The sequence below is a fragment of the Thermothelomyces heterothallicus genome (assembly GCF_042370625.1).
Source record: "Thermothelomyces heterothallicus CBS 202.75 unplaced genomic scaffold P884_scaffold_16, whole genome shotgun sequence".
Classification (NCBI taxonomy): Eukaryota; Fungi; Ascomycota; class Sordariomycetes; order Sordariales; family Chaetomiaceae; genus Thermothelomyces; species Thermothelomyces heterothallicus.
This window is the reverse complement of record NW_027192577.1, coordinates 566,305-583,637: the sequence shown is the minus strand read 5'-3', so window position 1 is coordinate 583,637 and position 17,333 is coordinate 566,305. Positions and strand designations below refer to the sequence as shown.

General features: G+C 59.8%; 4 protein-coding genes across 4 annotated transcripts in view; 3 read left to right on the top strand and 1 right to left on the bottom strand.

Annotated features, from left to right (window-relative positions):
• P884DRAFT_293077 (S-adenosyl-L-methionine-dependent methyltransferase) overlaps positions 1-619 on the top strand; it is a 2,347-nt gene extending 1,728 nt beyond the window's left edge. Inside the window, exon 3 of the mRNA XM_069444200.1 lies at positions 92-619. Within this exon, the coding sequence (XP_069296443.1) occupies positions 92-505 (414 nt within the window). The 3' untranslated portion in view covers positions 506-619. The remainder of the gene's footprint in view (positions 1-91) is intronic.
• A 377-nt stretch (positions 620-996) lies between these two features.
• On the bottom strand, positions 997-2,071 carry P884DRAFT_300932 (uncharacterized protein; the record flags this gene model as incomplete). Its single annotated transcript, XM_069444818.1, has 3 exons — positions 997-1,594; positions 1,769-1,943; positions 2,005-2,071. The coding sequence occupies 3 exons, from the start codon at positions 2,069-2,071 to the stop codon at positions 997-999; spliced, it is 840 nt and encodes a 279-aa protein (XP_069296442.1).
• Positions 2,072-4,092: 2,021 nt separating this feature from the next.
• P884DRAFT_300931 (uncharacterized protein) lies at positions 4,093-11,303 on the top strand (the record flags this gene model as incomplete). The annotated part of the gene is made up of 4 exons (XM_069444817.1): positions 4,093-4,139; positions 4,222-4,798; positions 4,859-4,946; positions 5,002-11,303. 4 exons carry the CDS (start codon positions 4,093-4,095, stop codon positions 11,301-11,303), a joined length of 7,014 nt encoding a protein of 2,337 aa, XP_069296441.1.
• Positions 11,304-13,399: 2,096 nt separating this feature from the next.
• Positions 13,400-17,127, top strand: P884DRAFT_226520 (uncharacterized protein; the record flags this gene model as incomplete). Its single annotated transcript, XM_069439654.1, has 4 exons — positions 13,400-13,464; positions 13,529-13,679; positions 13,749-15,805; positions 15,922-17,127. The coding sequence occupies 4 exons, from the start codon at positions 13,400-13,402 to the stop codon at positions 17,000-17,002; spliced, it is 3,354 nt and encodes a 1,117-aa protein (XP_069296440.1). The 3' UTR covers positions 17,003-17,127.
• Positions 17,128-17,333: the final 206 nt, after the last annotated feature.

Below are 17,333 nucleotides of genomic sequence, written 5' to 3'. Positions count from 1 at the left end.
AAAAAAAAAAAAAAACAAAAAAAAGAAAACCATCTTCCCTTTGCTTTTTCTGCCTCAATTCCCACGAACTACCAACTAACGTCAATGACAGAACTATGCCGGCGACTTTGCCCTGCCCCCGCCCCGCATCGTTGTCAACACGATCAGATCCATCTTCCCCGCGTGCCGCATCTTCCGCGAGCACCCGCGCGACGAAGAGCTGTTCGCCAAGTCCGGCGGCGACTTCACCAACATGGTCATCTTCTGCACCAAGCAGGCCGGCGGAAAGCTCGCGTTCCGCCTGCCGGGCGCGCGGGACCTGCTGAACAGCCCGTCGCGGGAGGCCTCCCTGCTGCCGCGGCACGAGGTGAAGGACGCGGACTTCCTCGCCAGCGACGCGGAGGCGGGGGGCATCCTGAGGCGGAACGAGACGGACCGGCTGGAGAAGTGGCACGAGGTGAGCGCGGCAGGGCATTGGGCCGTCATGAGGACGGTGTTGCCGGATGCGGTCTGGGAAGCGTGGTGAGGGTATATGTATCGATGTACGTATGGGAGTGGGAAAAAGGAGGGGTAATAGCCATGAATATGACGACATGTGCTGAGGGTGACTGACTGACATATGAGGAGTTGATAAGAGGAGAAGGGGGGGGGGGGGGTGTTAGAGAGGGTACCGTGGGTCCGGGAATGTGACGCCGAAAGAGGAACCCAGCATAGAATCAAAATGGCTTCCGTCAACTTTCGACACGAGGATAACGTCCAGCATGAAGGACAATGCCTACCGTACGTTGCAGGCTCAGCAACGTTATTCACATCTCGGAAGCGAAGATGGCCCGCAAGCTTGTTGATTGGTATCTGCGCAATCTCGAGAAACTCGGCCGCACTGGTAGGTAGGTCTACTTATCACCACGCGAACGAGCGACTTTTTTCTTCTCCTCTTCTTCCCTTTCCTGGAGTGGTCGTTGCTGTTACTAGACGACTCGGCTCGCCTCGTATACACGTTTTATTATTATTATTTTTTTATTCTTTGGCTTTCTCGGCAGCAGCCTCCTTTACCGCTTCCTTAGCAAACTCCTCGGCCTCTTTATTCGCTTCTACCCTCCATTCCTCCAGGTATCGGGGCACCTCGGTCACCCGGTTGTACCCCCCAGGAACCGGCTCGCCCATCACGGTATAGACGGGCACGACGCCGGTCCAGACGCGGTCCAGCAGCGCCTCGTCGCCTCGGTCGCCGCGCCCGTCGCTGGGGCCGCCCGAGCGGATCTTTGCGCTGCCCGCCGTGACGCGGACGCGCAGGACGCCGGTGCTCTGCATCTCGGCCGCGTTGGGCGGCACGCGGGTGCGCGCCCAGCGGCCCGGCACGACGCCGTCGGTGACGAGCTCCATGGCGTAGAGCTTCTCGGCCGGGTCCGTCACGGGCACCGCGTGGCCGAAGAGCACCGCGCTGCGGTAGTTGTAGCTGTGCGAGTTGGGCGTCAGCGCCAGCACCAGCCCGTCCAGGTGCGACGCCGCCACCGTCACCGGCAGGCCGCCGCCGCCGCCGCCGCCCTCCATCTCGGTCTCGGTCTTGGTCTCGGCGGTGGAGCGGGCCGTCTTCATGATGCGAGAAGATACGTAGCTATATCAACATCGCAAATTTTGGGGTTTTGGGGGGGGGGGGTCCCGGCAAGGCGGGAAGGGAACAGTCGATGTTAGTTAGGATGGAGTGGTAAATAAGCAGACAGATATATGTATGAGAGGGAGTGCTCCCGCCTGACCGTTGGGAGCAAATCGTGGGGGAAGGATGACTCACCCGTGAAGGTAGAGATCCAGCACTTCACCCAGGTCCGCACTGGGCCGCGAGAACGAGCCCATCTTGCCGATCATAGGCAGGACGGCCGGAAAGGGGCTGTCGGGCGTCTGAAAGGAGACATGTAGGATGGGGCATGAGTTCACGATCCGATGGATGGTCTCGAGGGAGTAATCCGCTGGGCACAAAGGGGATTCAGCGGCTGGTTCTCTCCATGGCTCCAAGGTGACCTTGCTCACCTCGCTCCTTGTAGCGGTTAACCTTGCTGTAGGGCTCGGTCGGGTATTGCAGCTCACGGAGAGGCATGGCGAAAATAAAGGGGGAAGGGGGAAAGGGGTGGAGGGTTGTTCTAGGGGCGCGGTGCAGCAACGAGAGGGAAACACGGATCAACCGTTGCGGTAAGAGCTGCGGGTTTGGGCTGGAAATGTGTCTGATTGAGTCCCTATATGTGATGTCGAATTGATGGCTTAAGGTCTAACAAGAAGAAGCTGGTGAGTCACAGAGCCGGACAAGCAGTACCACATCTGTGATGCAGAGGAAGATCAACCCCGCTTTGCGCGCCGATGCTGGCCGAGAGGATAACGTACCGATTAATCGACAACAGAGTACGACGTCCGCGCCCTTCCGGTGACGAGTCGGGCATTCTCGGCCCGCCGAGAAAGGCGTTAGCGACCGGCTGAGCCCCGGTCCGATTCCGAGTCCACCGTTGCCGTCGATGTTATCTAATTTGTTGCGAGGACACAGCTTGGAATGCCATCTAGCACCGGCGGCTGAATGCGCGGCTGGAACTAACTCCAACAGTTAGACGACGTTTCTCCATACTTGGCCCGTCGCGGCTGTTGGCGATCGAGGTTACTTGAGACGCTCCACTGCGTTTGGAACTTGCGGAAGGAGTTGAAGGCATGATTCAGAGATGCCAGGTAGGAACGGACAATGTACGGGAAAGCACCTTGTCAGGCCGTGTCTTTTCACCTCGCAGCCGGACGAGGTTGCGTGATCGAGTGCGTTTCAAATGCAAGGCGCCCAATTGGCGTGTTCAATTAGTTACCTACCTTACGCAGTAAAACCACTGCTGTGCATGCGAAAGCGGAAAGCAGAGAGGGGTTTTGGCGCACGGATAAGGTAACCGAGCGGTACCACAGCACTGCAAATATCCGTACCACAGCGCTTGCAGCGCACGTTCCCAAAATGAGGCCCACCAAAGCACCTAATAAAAGAGTTCTTACGCTACTCCTCGCCACACTACGCAGTAGAACCTCGACGTTCGCAGCGGCAAGTCTCGTCCATACGTCGTCGATTGAAGTGTGATGCACACTGCAACTCATCGCCAGCGCCGACGCGCTTGAATAAAAAGCCACTGCGTTGAAAACTGCCCGACTGTGGTATTCTCGGATGGTCACAGTGGCAATTGGAGTGTTCTTGGGCGACCATCCGACGAGAAGGCTGTTGTAGTCGGTGTGGTTGCAAATTCGCCGTCGCAGCTTTTGCTCCCTCTGCCGCCAACCTCGACGGAGCTCCCTACTGTACATACGGACAATAACTCTTTCGCCTCCCGGTCTATCGTCTGATTACTTCGACGCCCCCGTGCGAGCCCACCCAGTCGAGTGCCCGGAGTGGCAGTACACTCGGGAAAAGTTCTCGCGGCAGTCCGTGCGAGATGTAACACCTGAAGTTTCAAGTGAAACACCACGACGGGGGTGTCGATGCAACCGAACCGAAGCCATGTCCCCTTCAGCCTTGCACGCCATCCAATCGGCGGCCTCGCCTCGTCGGCGCATGAACCTCGAGAGCAGGGTTCCTGTTTGAGCGATCGACCGCCTATCCTGTCTGGGCCAGAGCCTCATCAGGGGAGACGGCCATTGGGATGGAGTCGGTTCGGCGTTTGGCAGCACCTTGCAGCTGTCACGATGCTCCCCTAACCTACACCAGGGTACGGAGTATGTACGGATCAGTACCTCCCAAGCCTCTTTGGCGCCACGGCTCGGACCCCTTTCCCCACAAGAGGACCGCCCGCTCGTTCACGACTCGTTGCGGCACTCACGCGAACTCTTCCTCGGGCTACTGCGTAGTCTGGCGCTCTCGACCCTCGAGATTCTCGTTCTCAACTCTTCTCTTCCTTGGTGGTAGGTCATGGCAGCGGCCGTATGATCGCAACATCACGGTGTGGCCGGCGGGAACCTTCCACTATGATACGCTCCTTTTATTTCTGATATCTTTTTTTCCTTTCTTTTTTTAATTTTGCCCTTCGTTGACTGGGCTGGTTTCCCTGTTTCTCTTCTTCTTCTTCTCTCATTCCCTCCCGTGATCCGCTCAGAGCCGGCGCCAACATGGCGGTCGAGGGTGCCACCCAGGCCCTCATCGCGGCGTTCTTCTTGTGAGTAACTATACCCCGTCATTGCTAAGCGCAGTCAGACCTGCAATGAACGGCCGTCTCTGACCTATCTCGGTGACCCCAGCGGGATTGTGCTGAACGCGGCGTCTGCTGCCCTCGTTCTCTTCGTTAAAGGGTACGGCCTCTCCGCGGTATTCCGGGACAGCCAGAGGCTGGTCCTCGTTCTTTTCCTTCTCAGCGCAGCCCTGTGGGCTCAGACCGACTTCATTACGATTCTCCTTGACATCAAGGCGTCGAACGTGCCCTGTCAGGTCGGCATCATCTTCGCTACCGTGTTCGACCAGCTTGCGAGGTTCTCGGTCGAGCAATTCCTTCTATGGGCCCTCAACCTCGACAATGGAGCAAAGATCTCCCTCGTGCAGCTGATCCCCCAGGTTTTGGTCCTGGCTAGGTTCCTCGCTGGGGCCGTCTTCATCGGCTTTATCAGGCCCCAGACCGATAACTTCTGCGTCGCCACTACGTCAGTCCTCCCTGTCGGAATCCTTGTCACCGCTCTAGACGGCGCAATCATCTCGTCCCTCATCATCAGGGCCTACTCGGCAGGAGGAGCCGCGAAAGATAACCAGTATGGCAATGGTGTCATGGCCGACCGAGCCAGAGCGCTAATGGCCGTGCTGCTGGGCTTGGTATTCTGGACAGGGGTACGTCTGGATACAGTTCCGCCTTCACGCCCACACGATTGCTGACGGGGGAATATATAGACCAGCGTGCCCATGCTGGTCGGCCTAGAAACTTTAGCTTTGGCAACCAGAACCGCTCTGCCGGCCGGTGGTCTGCTTGTAGTGATCAGTACGTTACTTCCCTTGGGCATCCCGTTTCGGGTGCGGGCTAACAGGATTCGTAGTCCTCGTGGCTGGTGGCGCGGATACTCTGCTCGCCTCCCGGAAAGCGAGCTCTCATCCTCCCGAGGCGCCGTCGCCAAGACGCATCAATATTAGCCGCGATGTCTCGACCTCCGACACCGACTACCCCCCGACACGCTTCGAAGATCTCAAGGAAGCAGCCCTGCGTTCTTCCAGGACGTTTGTCAATCCCAGAGCGGCCCCGAAAGTCAAGGACGAGACCGGCATTGTGTTCGCCACTGAAGCGGAAAGGACCCGTGCTATGCCCAAGACAGGCTTGGTTGACTTTGGAAAAGGAAAGATAGCCATTAGTCACCCGATTATCAATGGTGACCAGAATCCTGCCACCAGAATAGCCCTTATGGGCCTGGAAGAGGCCGCGGCGGCGGATAAGGAGAGGAGAGCCCGTGCTCGCCAGGATGAAAGCGCGAGGGTGGGCGTCCGCGCTGCAGCGCGCTCAAACGGCATGGCACCGGAGGAGGCGTTGAAGCGGGGAATCAGTCTGAAGAGGAAAGAGGTTGCCTCCGCATCTATCCGGGAGAGTCTGTTCCCAGGGACCCTTCCGCCCAGAGAAGGCGGGGCCGCGGCGCGAACAACGTCCGCCCAGCCCTCTCCAGGCGGGGAAGAGACTCGCCGGAGGTCACCACGGCCGTCGCTCCAGGAGGAGTCAGCACATCCACGCCCAGCATTCCCAGCGAAGGCCGAAGAGGCTATCGAGACAAACCCTCAGTCTCGGCTCAGCCGCCCGTTGACCTCGCAGCAGCCTCTCCTAAGGTCGAATATCCGCCCCTCGAGAACGCTGCCCCCGTCCCCGCCAACGCCGCCTCCCGAGCCAACAAAGACGCCTCTCCAGAGACGCCCCACCATTGGTCTCCCGTCAAACCCAAGGGCGCAGGGCGTCAAGGTCGCCGAAGAGCCGGGATCCCAACACCGGACCATTCTGTTCCTCAACAACATCCAATACAATGACCCGTCAATGGTCGAGGCTATCATCAAAACCGCCGGGAATCCTTCCTCTAAACCCAGTCTTCCCGCAGAGAAGTCCCTCAGCCCACAATCCGTCGTCAACCGTCCCAGACCCATTCCACGGAAACCCGCGGACTCGCCAGCTGAGTTCAGCCCCGCCTTTAGTCACAGGCGAACTAGATCCGGCGGATTCCTTATGGGAAGAAAGTCTCGGCTTGCTTCGTCTCCTGGCAGCCCGACAGCGCTTCCACCTCTTCCCCCTCTGCCAGTACGAAGCGCAACGGTGGCGTCTCGGCCTCACCCCAACAATACCAAGAGCATGACGGTTGAGGAAAAGGTCATTCTGTTCTTCCCTAACCCACCTAGTGCAACGGCGAGCAAGCGGCGATCGTCCGTCCCCGAGGTCCCCCGTGTTCACCCATTCTATCTCGGTACGGGCACCTCGCCGACTAAGCAGCAGCACGGCCAGCGGGCTTCCAACCAGACAATCAAGACGTCTACTGGGTCCGAGAGCGTTTCTGACGTGGAAGAGATCCAGCGAAGGTCCGGAAAGACGCTGTTGAAAAATGCCGGCGAAGCCGGAAGTGCTTGGCTCCGCGCGTTTGGCGGCAACGACGGTGCCAACCCAAGCGACGAATCGCAGCCGAAGCAAGCAGACGGGAAACGCGGGTCACCTCCCGTCGTGCCGCCAGCTCAGCCACGCGTGTCCGCTTGGACGGAGACGACCTACGACAACTCTGATGACGAGGGGACGAACTGGAGCTCTATCAACACTCCAGAGGTTGCAATCGGCGTCCCCGTCGTGCGGAGGATTGGTCTCCCCGCATCAATCCGGATGCCCAAGCGCCAGGACAGGAGGGAATCCCAACTTTCCTACGTCACCGACAGCCGCAGCCGGAAGACCTTGCCAATCATGCTCGATGCGTCATCTGCCCAGCAGGCCGACGCACAAGGTTCGCCCGCCTCAGAGGCCGAGGCGCCTGTCGCAACACCCCAGCTGCCCACATGGCATCACCGGGTGGGCGACCAATGCCCGACTTTCTCGGTCAGGAAGACGGAAACCAAGGCTAGGAAGATGCCTCCTCCCGCGCCGCTGCCGCTGCACACCATCTCGACAAGGAAGATCTTTGCTATCCACCAAGCAGAGCCGTCTCCGCTCGAATCGCCGGCAGAGGCTATCCGCCAGATTCGGGCACAACTGAGGAAACTTGATGACCTCCCACAGACCACTCCGGAAAGTGCGTCGCGACGCATGGAGCTGCTCAAGGATCTTGAGCGAGAAATGGGTCAGCAGGCGGAGCATTGGGAAGAGATCAAGCATGATATGGACCGGGATTCCATGTCCACCATGCAGTCTCTCTCGCCGGCGGTTCGGGATTCGCGACACACGTCTGTTGCCAGCACCCTCGACGTTGCCCGGGCGTCAGCACAGCGCAGCACAGGTCTAGAACACTGGGCTTCGCAGGAGGCTCAGATGCGACGGGACAACATTCTCGAGGCCCTCAAGATCCCCGAGGCATCGGTACGAGATTCGCCAAGCCCGAAGCTGAGCAAGTGGCAGAAGCGGTTGACGGAGGCTCAAATGGATTACATGGACGCCAAGCTCCTCACCGCAAGCAACGCCGCTTTCGTGCAGCTGTCCAAGGCTCAGCTGGCTAGCCCTACTCCTCCAGACTCTGACGATGCCGAACTCCCGCCTCTTCCGATTCTCGATGAGGGGATTCCGGCTCAGCAGCCGGCCGAGGAGCCGAGAAAACACGTCTCGCTGTGGAAGCCGGCACCAAAGGTGGCGGCTGCGCCAACTGGTCTCCTCTGGACAGCTCCTTCGAGGCCCGCACCGGAACCCGAGGCGCCGCTCCCTGGTCTCTCGCTCCGGCCTGCGCAGAGGAAAGAATTGCCGCCCCTCCAGATCGAGAGCAGGCAGCTCTGGCGCAAGCCGTACGACACCGCCAACCGCGCAACATCGGGCCTTTGGCGCCCACTTTGGGCTTCAGCAGCTCCGCCTGCCGAGCCCCTGGCGCGTGTGCCTTCCAAGTCGGGGTCCGCCCCGCGGAAGCCCCCGCGTCCTGTCACTCACCGGCCTCCCCGTCGTAACAAGCGCGTGACGCTGCTGCCCGATATTCTCGAAAGCCCAGAGCCGCTCCCGGACAAGCGCGGAACTCTCGGTATCTTCCAGTTCCCCTGGGGCGAGAAGTCAGACACGGCAAGCATCCAGCCGCGCCAGAGCGTGTACATGGCCATGCCTGGGACCATGACCTCGGGCGGTCCGTCTGGCGCTATGGCCGGTCGTACGGGACAATGGGCGCCCACCGACTACTCGTCCTCGTTCTTCGACGAGTACGACGACGACGACGACCGGGATGTTGTGGATATGGACTCCTACGAGGAGGACAGCGATGATGAGTTTGACGACTCTACTCTCTGGGAGATCGCCAGTCTCCTGGGGACCGATTCCGTACCCTCGAGGGACAGCTTGTTCCCGCCACCATTCGAGCCTGTCGTGAACAGCGATACGGACGAGCTGAGCTCGGACGAGGAAGAAGAGTCTATCTTCATCGGCCTGGACGCGTCCCTGGAAGTGCTCTCGGAGCAGCAGCGCGACTCGGCTACTCTGGAGAGCTCCACCCTCCTGGTGCTCAAGGATTCCCTGGAGTCCAAGACACCGCCCCGGCCCGCTGTCAGCGTCGGCCTGCCTGCCCTTCCCAAAGCATCTCTGGACAGCCGCGAGGCCCCTGTTACGTCCGATTCGACACCGACTCCTGAGCTGTTCCCGATGGCACGCCACACGACCGAAGTTCAAGAGATTAAGACCGCCAACGAGCAATACTCAACTGGGCTGTGGATCCCACCAAGCACTGCACCTAGGCTTCCTGCGCGGGACGGCTCGTTTGTGCTTGGGCGCAACCCATCCGACTACCGTAGCACCTCGGAGGAGCCTGCTGCCTTGGTTATCCGTCGGGCGCCACGCCCCGTCGACCAAAGACCACTGGAGCGCCTGACGTCGACAAAACTCTGGGCTGCCGAAGATGCCGTGAACAAGCGCGAGCGGAATTGGATTCTCGGCGAGCAGCCAATGCTTAAGGCAAGAAAGGCTTGGCGACCACATTTCACCCGCGAAGACTGGCAGGCCGCTCTTCGTGAGGCGATTGAAGCAAGCCGCCCTGTCACCAGGAAGCCCAGACGGATAGCCGCCACCAAGGCTGAGTGGGAAGCCGCGCTCCAAGAAGCTATCTTCCTCTCGACTACTCGGCTTCCCTTCGACTCATCCACGCGCCACCCTGTCTTCGCGGCCACCTCCCTGACCGCCCGCACTGAGTTGTTCCATCCGGCCGCGACGGGCTACACGTACGACATTGCTGCCGTTCACCCGGTCTTCTTCGGCTCTCTGGCCATAACCTGCCCTCAAGAAGCCGTTCATCCGGCCATGTCCGCTCACGCGGAGAAAATTCTCCTCCTCCAGCAATGCTCTGAGACGCACCAAACCTCGGGTTCGCAGGGTTACAGTGCTAGCCACGGCAAGACTGAGACTGAGGAGGATATCCGTTCGAGCGATCAGCATCAACACCTGCAAGAGGAGATGGATGAGGGAGTGAATGGGGTGCAGACGTCAAGCTACGCGCAATCGCCGATCCCGACAGCTCTGGAGTCACCATCAAGTTACGAACATGATACGATTCAAGCGCGGATTGAGGCACTCGAGCAGGAGCGGCTGTTCGTGGAACGCGCGGTGCACAAGGAATACCGCCGGCGGACGAGCATGGCTCCTCCTGCCGCTATCGTGGAGCAGCAGCCTTCGATGACAGTGGAGGGGCTGGCAGGAGTAGATATGGTGCAGGAGCTGCAGCGGCGGTTGAGTCTGCGGATTCGGCAGTCGCTAGTTTTTGCTCACCCGGCGCCGGTTCCTGTTAGCGAGGAGCCGAAGGAGACGCCGACGGCTGAGAGCAAGGAGGTTCGTGCTGTCTCGCCGGGCTTGCGGGAGCCTGTCCGGGATCGTCAAGGCGAACGGCTCCTCCTGTGGAAGCCCCGCGTGCCTGCTGCGATGGGCTTGTCAACCGGGTTGTGGTCGGCGAACTCTGAGCGCAACCAGCCCGTAACTGCTCCTTCGGTGGAGGAAGAAGACGCGTACGCCGCCTCCCAGCGAGCACAGCGACGAAGGACGCTGCAGAAGAAGCAGCGCATGCAAGAAGTCCTGGCACAAATGCCCCTTGTCGACTTCACCGGGATGGGCCTTTGGGTGAGCTGGACGCAGGCGCTTACGACGAGAACAATGGACTGGCTGCACAGCGCTTGTGTCTCGAGGCCGAAAGGAGCGGCGTCGACCAGGGCACAGAAGTTCTGGACCACCCCTGCGCGCTCAGTGGCTAGCTCCGCGCCAAATGGACTCTGGACGGCACCTAGGACAACTGACCGTCCGTCTCCCGGCCTGTTCCTGTCCGAGGACGTGTCTTCCGCCCCGCAATGGACGATTCACTATCACCGTCGACGCCAAGAAACGTCCGCCTACGTCGATGAGGTGCAGCACGGTGCAGAGTTGTGGTCTCAGAAGAGCAGCAACGTTGTCTCTCGAGGGCTGAGGACTAAGCATGACTGGTTGCACAGCACGTGTGTGCCGAAGGCGACGGTGCCCGAGGCTAGGCGCGAGAAGGAGTGGCTCTGGACCGCTCCCCTTCGTTCCCATGTCACCGCCTCGCAGACCGGTCTCTGGGAGACGTCCACTGCCGGGGGCAGATCCCCTGTCTCGTCCTTGCCAGACAGCAACACTTTGGCATGCTCCCATGGCGCCTGGAGCGGGAGCCCACGCCGGCGACTGGATATGTCTACACAGCCCATCGAGATAGACTTGGGCGCGGCGGAGCTGTGGACTCGAAAGAACAGCACTGCCTCTCTGGGATCGATGGACAGACGGGACTGGCTGCACAGCGCGTGCCTCTCGGTCTCGGCCTCGACCCCGACAAGCGGCTATCCGAGCAAGCAACTCCTCTGGACCCGGCCCAGCAGCGGCAGCAGCAGCAGCGCGACCACCCGCTCCGGCCTGTGGACCGCGCCGACAACCACATCTGCGCGTCCGTCCGTGTCGGCGGCGGCGGCGGCGGCGGCGGCGGTGGACGAGGAGGACGGCGTCGCGGCCGCGGCGCGGGCGCGCAGGAGGAAGGCGATGCAGGAGCTGCAGGAGATGCAGGAGGTGCTCTTTCCGGGCATGAAGATGTGGACGGCGCCGAGGGCTGCTGTCGCTGCTGCTGCTGACGAGGTCGGTAGCGGCAAGGCGGGTGGAAGGGATTGGCTGCATAGTTTGTGCGTGCGGCCGACGGAGGGCGGTCGTGTTGAGGTGTTGGATTAGGTTAGGCTATGTATGTAGGTAAAAAAAAAAAGGGGGGTTCTGGATACCCTCAGATGTATATTGTAATATACCTCACCTTTGTAAGGCTCGCAGGCGTAGTTTCGCGGCTTCTCTCTTCTTTTTCGTTTTTTGATCCTCTCTCTCTCTCTCTCCCCTTTCCCCCCTCCCTCCCCCCCCCCTCTCTTTTCTTTTTTGACCCTGAATTTATGTCACGTTACCAAGGAGTATTGTCCCAATGTGTCTTGGTGATCCAGTACTCTGCACGTTCCATACGTCGCAAGCATCCCTCATTCCGTGAGTTGAGTTGGTGTGTTATTCCCCTTTTTTTCCCCTTCATTCCGGATGTGACGCCAATTCACTACGGAGCAATAATTGCCGAGTTTTCTCGCCACCTCTCTGCGCGGCGAGGAGAAGTTGAATGATGCTTGACGAAAGGAATTGATTGAGTGATTGGTGGTGTGTTACGGGCATGAGAGTCTTTTTTAAATGAGTGATCTCTATGGAGAAGTCATGCCATTTACCATTTTCAAGGGCCTGGACTGTCAAAATCCTTGTTAACGACTGCTACCGTAGTACAGTACAGATTGCTTATATAGCAGTTCGTATTGGGGCATTCTGCGAGAAGTTGTTGGCGCAAATCATCTGCAGGGCTGCAACTCGTTCTTCCGAACCCGCGAGAACAGGCCGAGCTACGTCCGTGGGTTCAAGCACGACTAAAGTAGGTCGGCAGGTCTGGAGGTGTTGGTCGAATTTGTTCGCATCGAGAGGATCCAGCAATGACAAAGGTCGGGGCCGATGATGCGGCTCATACCGCCCACCCTAACCCTACCGGGCCTTAGCTAAGCAGTTCACAGCCCGCCAGAAAAGATAGCCATACATCTATCTGTACTGTGACGAGCGCGCAGAGGAGTGGTTTCCATCTTGCAACTTGCCAGATGATAATTACAGCATTGGCCGACGAAAGAGCGCTGCTTTGTAAAATAATAATTATCTTGGTCAGAGAGGCACCTCAGGCAAAAAGATAACGGCTGGCCCGGTCTATCTCCGCGGGTGTTCCCAAGGAGGAAGCGACGAGGAATTCTGCAACACCTGATTGGCTGCCACACTTATCAGCAGACAATCTCCTATCTGTCGAACGACGGTTTCGCACGTTCCTGCCGCGGAACATGCAAATGGTCAAGGTTTCCACTGTGGCATTTGCCTGGACCCCTTGCGTAGTGTAGTGTAGGGCCGTGCCGAGCGGCTTCCTAAACTCATTTTTTACCTGCGATTCCGCACTTCCGTACTGCGCTAACGTGGCGCGCTATCTTGCAAAACAGGATTAGTTCATACATATCTCTTTTCTGTGCCAGATTAGGGAAAAGAAAAAGAAAAGGGGGGGTGGTGTTTCTAGGTGTTATGACAAGAACGATGTGTCGATACCCCCGTGGAGATGCGAGGCTGGACCCATCCCGCGCGCTTCTGGGGCCGTCCCGTCCGCGTTTCGGCACACTACATACGGATACCTTACACTACTGCCCTGTCTGGGTGCAGTTCTGCGGCGACTGGAGCTTTTCCGCTGAGATATCGACTCCGCGACTGACAATGTTTCCTTGTGAGGAATTCCCCCCCCCCCCCTTTTTTTTTTTCCTCCCCCTCCCCCGTCCCTTCCCCTTTCCGATTCCCGAGATATCCCAGAGGGGCGACCCCGGAGATGCACTTCTCCGTTGACCTGACACCGGTGGGGATGATGTTGCCTCCCGTGCAAACCCGATGGCCGTCATGACTGAGACGTTGGCGCGCACGTCTTCAGATATGTATGTAATGTCTCTGGCGCATTGGAGAGGCGGTTGTCTCGTGAATAGACTTCGATCCGTTTCCTTCTCTTGTTCGCCCCTGTTGTTTGCCTCTTTCTCTTTCCTCCATTCTCACATTCTCATACCCCAACACAACACTTGCGCAGTGTAGTCCCAAGTAGGACTGTGATTGACTGAAGCCCTGGAACTGCCCACTCTCGAACTCAGTCTGTTTCTGTCTCACCTCATCTTTGCCTCCGGCGTCCTCGACAGCTATCCCATCTTGTTGGCGCATTGATCCGCCGCCTAACCACGCCCGATATGGCGGTGGGAACTCGCAAGAGGGTCGTCGTTGTCGGCCTGGGCATGGTTGGCATCAGCTTCATGTGCGTCAACGAGAGTAAACCCTTGTCTGCCCCAGTCCTGCTAACCTCCCCGCTCTCTGGGCAGAGAGAAACTGTTGAAGCTCGATGCGAGGACGCGGGAGTACGACATCACGGTCATCGGTGAAGAGAAGCATGTGGCTTACAATCGCGTTGGCCTCACGACTTTCTTCGAGCACCGCAAGGTTGAGAACCTGTACCTCAACCCGTTAGAATGGGTACGCGCCAGTTTCCTCCCCCCAACCCGAGCTTGGCCGGCACCGTGGCTGATGACCAATCGTTTCCAGTACGAGAGCATCCAAGATGGGGCCCTGAGCTACCATCTCAACACAAAGGTCACCAAGATCGACCCCTCCCGGAAATCCGTCACCTGCGCCGACGGGAGGGAGGTTGACTACGACATCCTCGTCCTCGCCACCGGCTCCGATGCCATCCTGCCCCGCGCGGTCCCCAACTACGACGCCACGGGCGTCTTTGTCTACCGCACCGTCGACGACCTCGAAAAGCTCATCGCCTTCTCCGCCAATCAGAATGGCACCGTCGGCGCCGTCGTCGGCGGCGGCCTGCTGGGCCTGGAAGCCGCCAAGGCCCTCACCGACCTGAAGTGCTACAGCAAGGTCAAGGTCATCGAGCGCGGCAAGTGGCTTCTCACCCGCCAGCTGGACTCGGTAGGCGGCGCCATGGTGGCCGACCAGGTCCGCGCGCTCGGCGTCGACGTCCTGCTCGGCGAGTCCGTCGCCGGGATCGAGGTCGACGAGCAGCACAGGGTAACGGGGGTCAAGCTCGCAGACGGCGAGTCCTTCGCCTGCTCGACGATATGCTTCGCCATTGGCGTCCGCTCGAGAGACGAGCTCGCCCGCGAGGCCGGGCTCAAGTGCGCCGACCGCGGCGGCATCATCGTGGACAGCAGCCTCAGGACCAGCGACCCCGATATCTACGCCATTGGCGAGTGTGCCAACTGGGAGGGGCAGGTTTTTGGGCTGATTGGGCCCGGCGTCGAGATGGCGGACGTGCTGTCGTTCAACCTCACGCAGGCCAAGCTCCACCAGCCGAGGTTGTACAAGCAGCCCGACCTTAGCACCAAGCTCAAGCTGTTGGGTGTCGAGGTCGCCAGCTTCGGGGACTACTTTGCCGACGTCGACGGGCCCAAGCTGCTGCCGCCCAAGGCGAGGAGAGCGCTCGCCGCGAAGAGTGCCACAAACGGGGCCAACGGGGCCAACGGGGCCAACGGGACCCACGGGGCTCGTAGCACCAGCGGCGTGAATGGCACCAAGCCCGACACCTCGTCGAGCCCCGTCAAGGCCCTGACATACAGGGACCCGTTCCAGAACGTGTACAAGAAGTACATCTTCACCGCCGATGGCAAGTACTTGCTCGGCGGTATGATGATCGGCGACACCAGAGACTATGTCAAACTCGTGCCCATGGTCAAGAACCAAAAGGAGCTCGAGATCCCGCCGGCCGAGCTGATCATCGGCGCCAAGAAGGAGGGCGACGACGGCGACGACCTCGACGACGACACGCAGATCTGCAGCTGTCACAACGTCACCAAGGGCGACATAGTCAAGGTCACCAAGGACGGCACTTGCAAGTCGATAGGCGACATCAAGGCGTGCACCAAGGCCGGCACCGGCTGCGGCGGCTGCCTGCCCCTGGTCACGTCCATCTTCAACAAAACCATGAAGGACATGGGCAATGAGGTCAAGAACAACCTGTGCCCACACTTCAACTACAGCCGCGCCGATCTCTATAACATCATCATGGTCAAGCGGCTCAAGACGATCCAGGAGGTCATGAGGGAAGCAGGCACCGACCCCAACAGTCTGGGCTGCGAGGTGTGCAAGCCCTGCCTGGGCAGCATCTTTGCCAGCCTGTGGAACAAGCACGTCATGGGCAAGCCGCACCACGGCCTTCAGGACACAAACGACCAGTTCTTGGCCAACATTCAGCGCAACGGCACGTACAGCGTCGTGCCCAGGATGGCCGGTGGCGAGATCACCCCCGACAAGCTGATGGCAATCGCCCAGGTGGCCAAGGAGTACAACCTGTATACCAAGATCACGGGCGGCCAGCGCATCGACATGTTTGGCGCCAAGAAGCAGGACCTGCTCGACATCTGGAAGAAGCTGGTCGCCGCAGGCATGGAGAGCGGGCACGCCTACGCCAAGGCCCTGAGGACCGTCAAGAGCTGCGTCGGCACCACGTGGTGCAGATACGGCGTCGGCGACAGCGTCGGCATGGCGGTGCGTCTGGAGGAGCGGTACAAGAGCATCCGCGCGCCGCACAAGATCAAGGGCGGTGTAAGCGGCTGCGTACGCGAGTGTGCGGAAGCCCAGGGCAAGGAGTGAGTTCATAACCCCCTATCCCCTTTTCCAACCAAAATCTTCTCTTTCGGCTAGCCCGAGGTCGACATCTTTCCGAGAACCATGACTGACCGATACACCCTCTCTCCCCCCGCAGCTTCGGCCTCATTGCGACCGAAAAGGGGTTCAACGTCTTCGTCGGCGGCAACGGCGGCGCAAAGCCCAGGCACGCAGAGCTCCTGGCCAAGGACGTCCCGCCTACCGAAGTGATCCCGATCCTGGACCGCTACCTCATGTTCTACATCCGCACCGCCGACCGGCTCCAGCGGACGGCCTCGTGGCTGGAATCGCTGCCGGGGGGCATCAACTACCTCCGGGACGTGGTGCTCAACGACTCGCTCGGCATCAACGCCTCGCTCGAGGCGCAGATGCAGGAGCTCGTCGACAGCTACTTCGACGAGTGGGCCGAGGCGGTCAACTCGCCCGCCATCGCCGCCAAGTTCCGGCAGTTCGCCAACACGGACGAGACGGTCGACAACATGGAGCTCGAGACGGACCGGCACCAGACCCGCCCCGTCATGTGGACCAAGGAGCAGGCCACCGACGACTTCGCCTCGCTGCGCCACCGCTGGTCCCAGACCACCTGGCAGCCCGTCCTCGAGGCCGCCTACTTCCGCGGCGCCGACGACCTCCCCAACGGCATCAGCGCCACCATCAAGCGCGGCGATACCCAGCTGGCCGTCTGGCGCTTCAAGGGCCGCTACTACGCCACCCAGCAGATGTGCCCCCACAAGCGCGCCTTCATCCTCTCCGACTCCCTCCTCGGCGAGGACCCCGCCGAGGGAGAGGGGAGGCAGCGGCCGGACCCCTACATCAGCTGCCCGCACCACAAGAAGAACTTCTCGCTCGGCTCGGGCGCCTGCAAGAACGATAGCGCCCTGTCGATCGCCACCTTCGACGCCGAGGAGCGCGACGACGGCATGGTCTACCTCAAGCTGCCGCCCGTCCAAGAGCTGGACGCCGCCCTGGGCACCAAGAAGTGGCGGGTCAAGAAGGGGGAGGCCGGGCCGGGCCAGTTCGCCGAGGTCGACAAGCGCATCGGCTTCGTCGGGCAGAGGGCCAAGAAGCCGGGCGTCAAGACAATGGTGAACGGCGAGTTGGGAATGCGAAAGGGACTGGAGTTGATGACCGCCGGCGACGGCGGCGGATGCGGATGCGGAGGGGCGCCCGATTGGTGAACTCGGTTTTGATATCTCAAACAAAGAAGAAAGGAGGAAGAGAGCAGGAACGTTGTTCGGATTTCTACACCTTTGATCGTCGGGACGGCATCAAGCATGGTTCGGGGCTGGTGGGCGTTTAGGAGTAAACCCACGTTTTTTTGCACTTCTGTCGCATTTTCCCTCCGTAGCACTTCAGATTCTGTCAAGTTTCCAAGTATGTCTGACACAGATAGATACCGCTGGAAAAAGCCCCCGTGTTAACAGGTGACGCTATATGCAATATTGTCATCGTCATGCTGCTCCGATCATCGTCAAGGGAACCGAGCCTTAAACCCAAACCGCCAACATC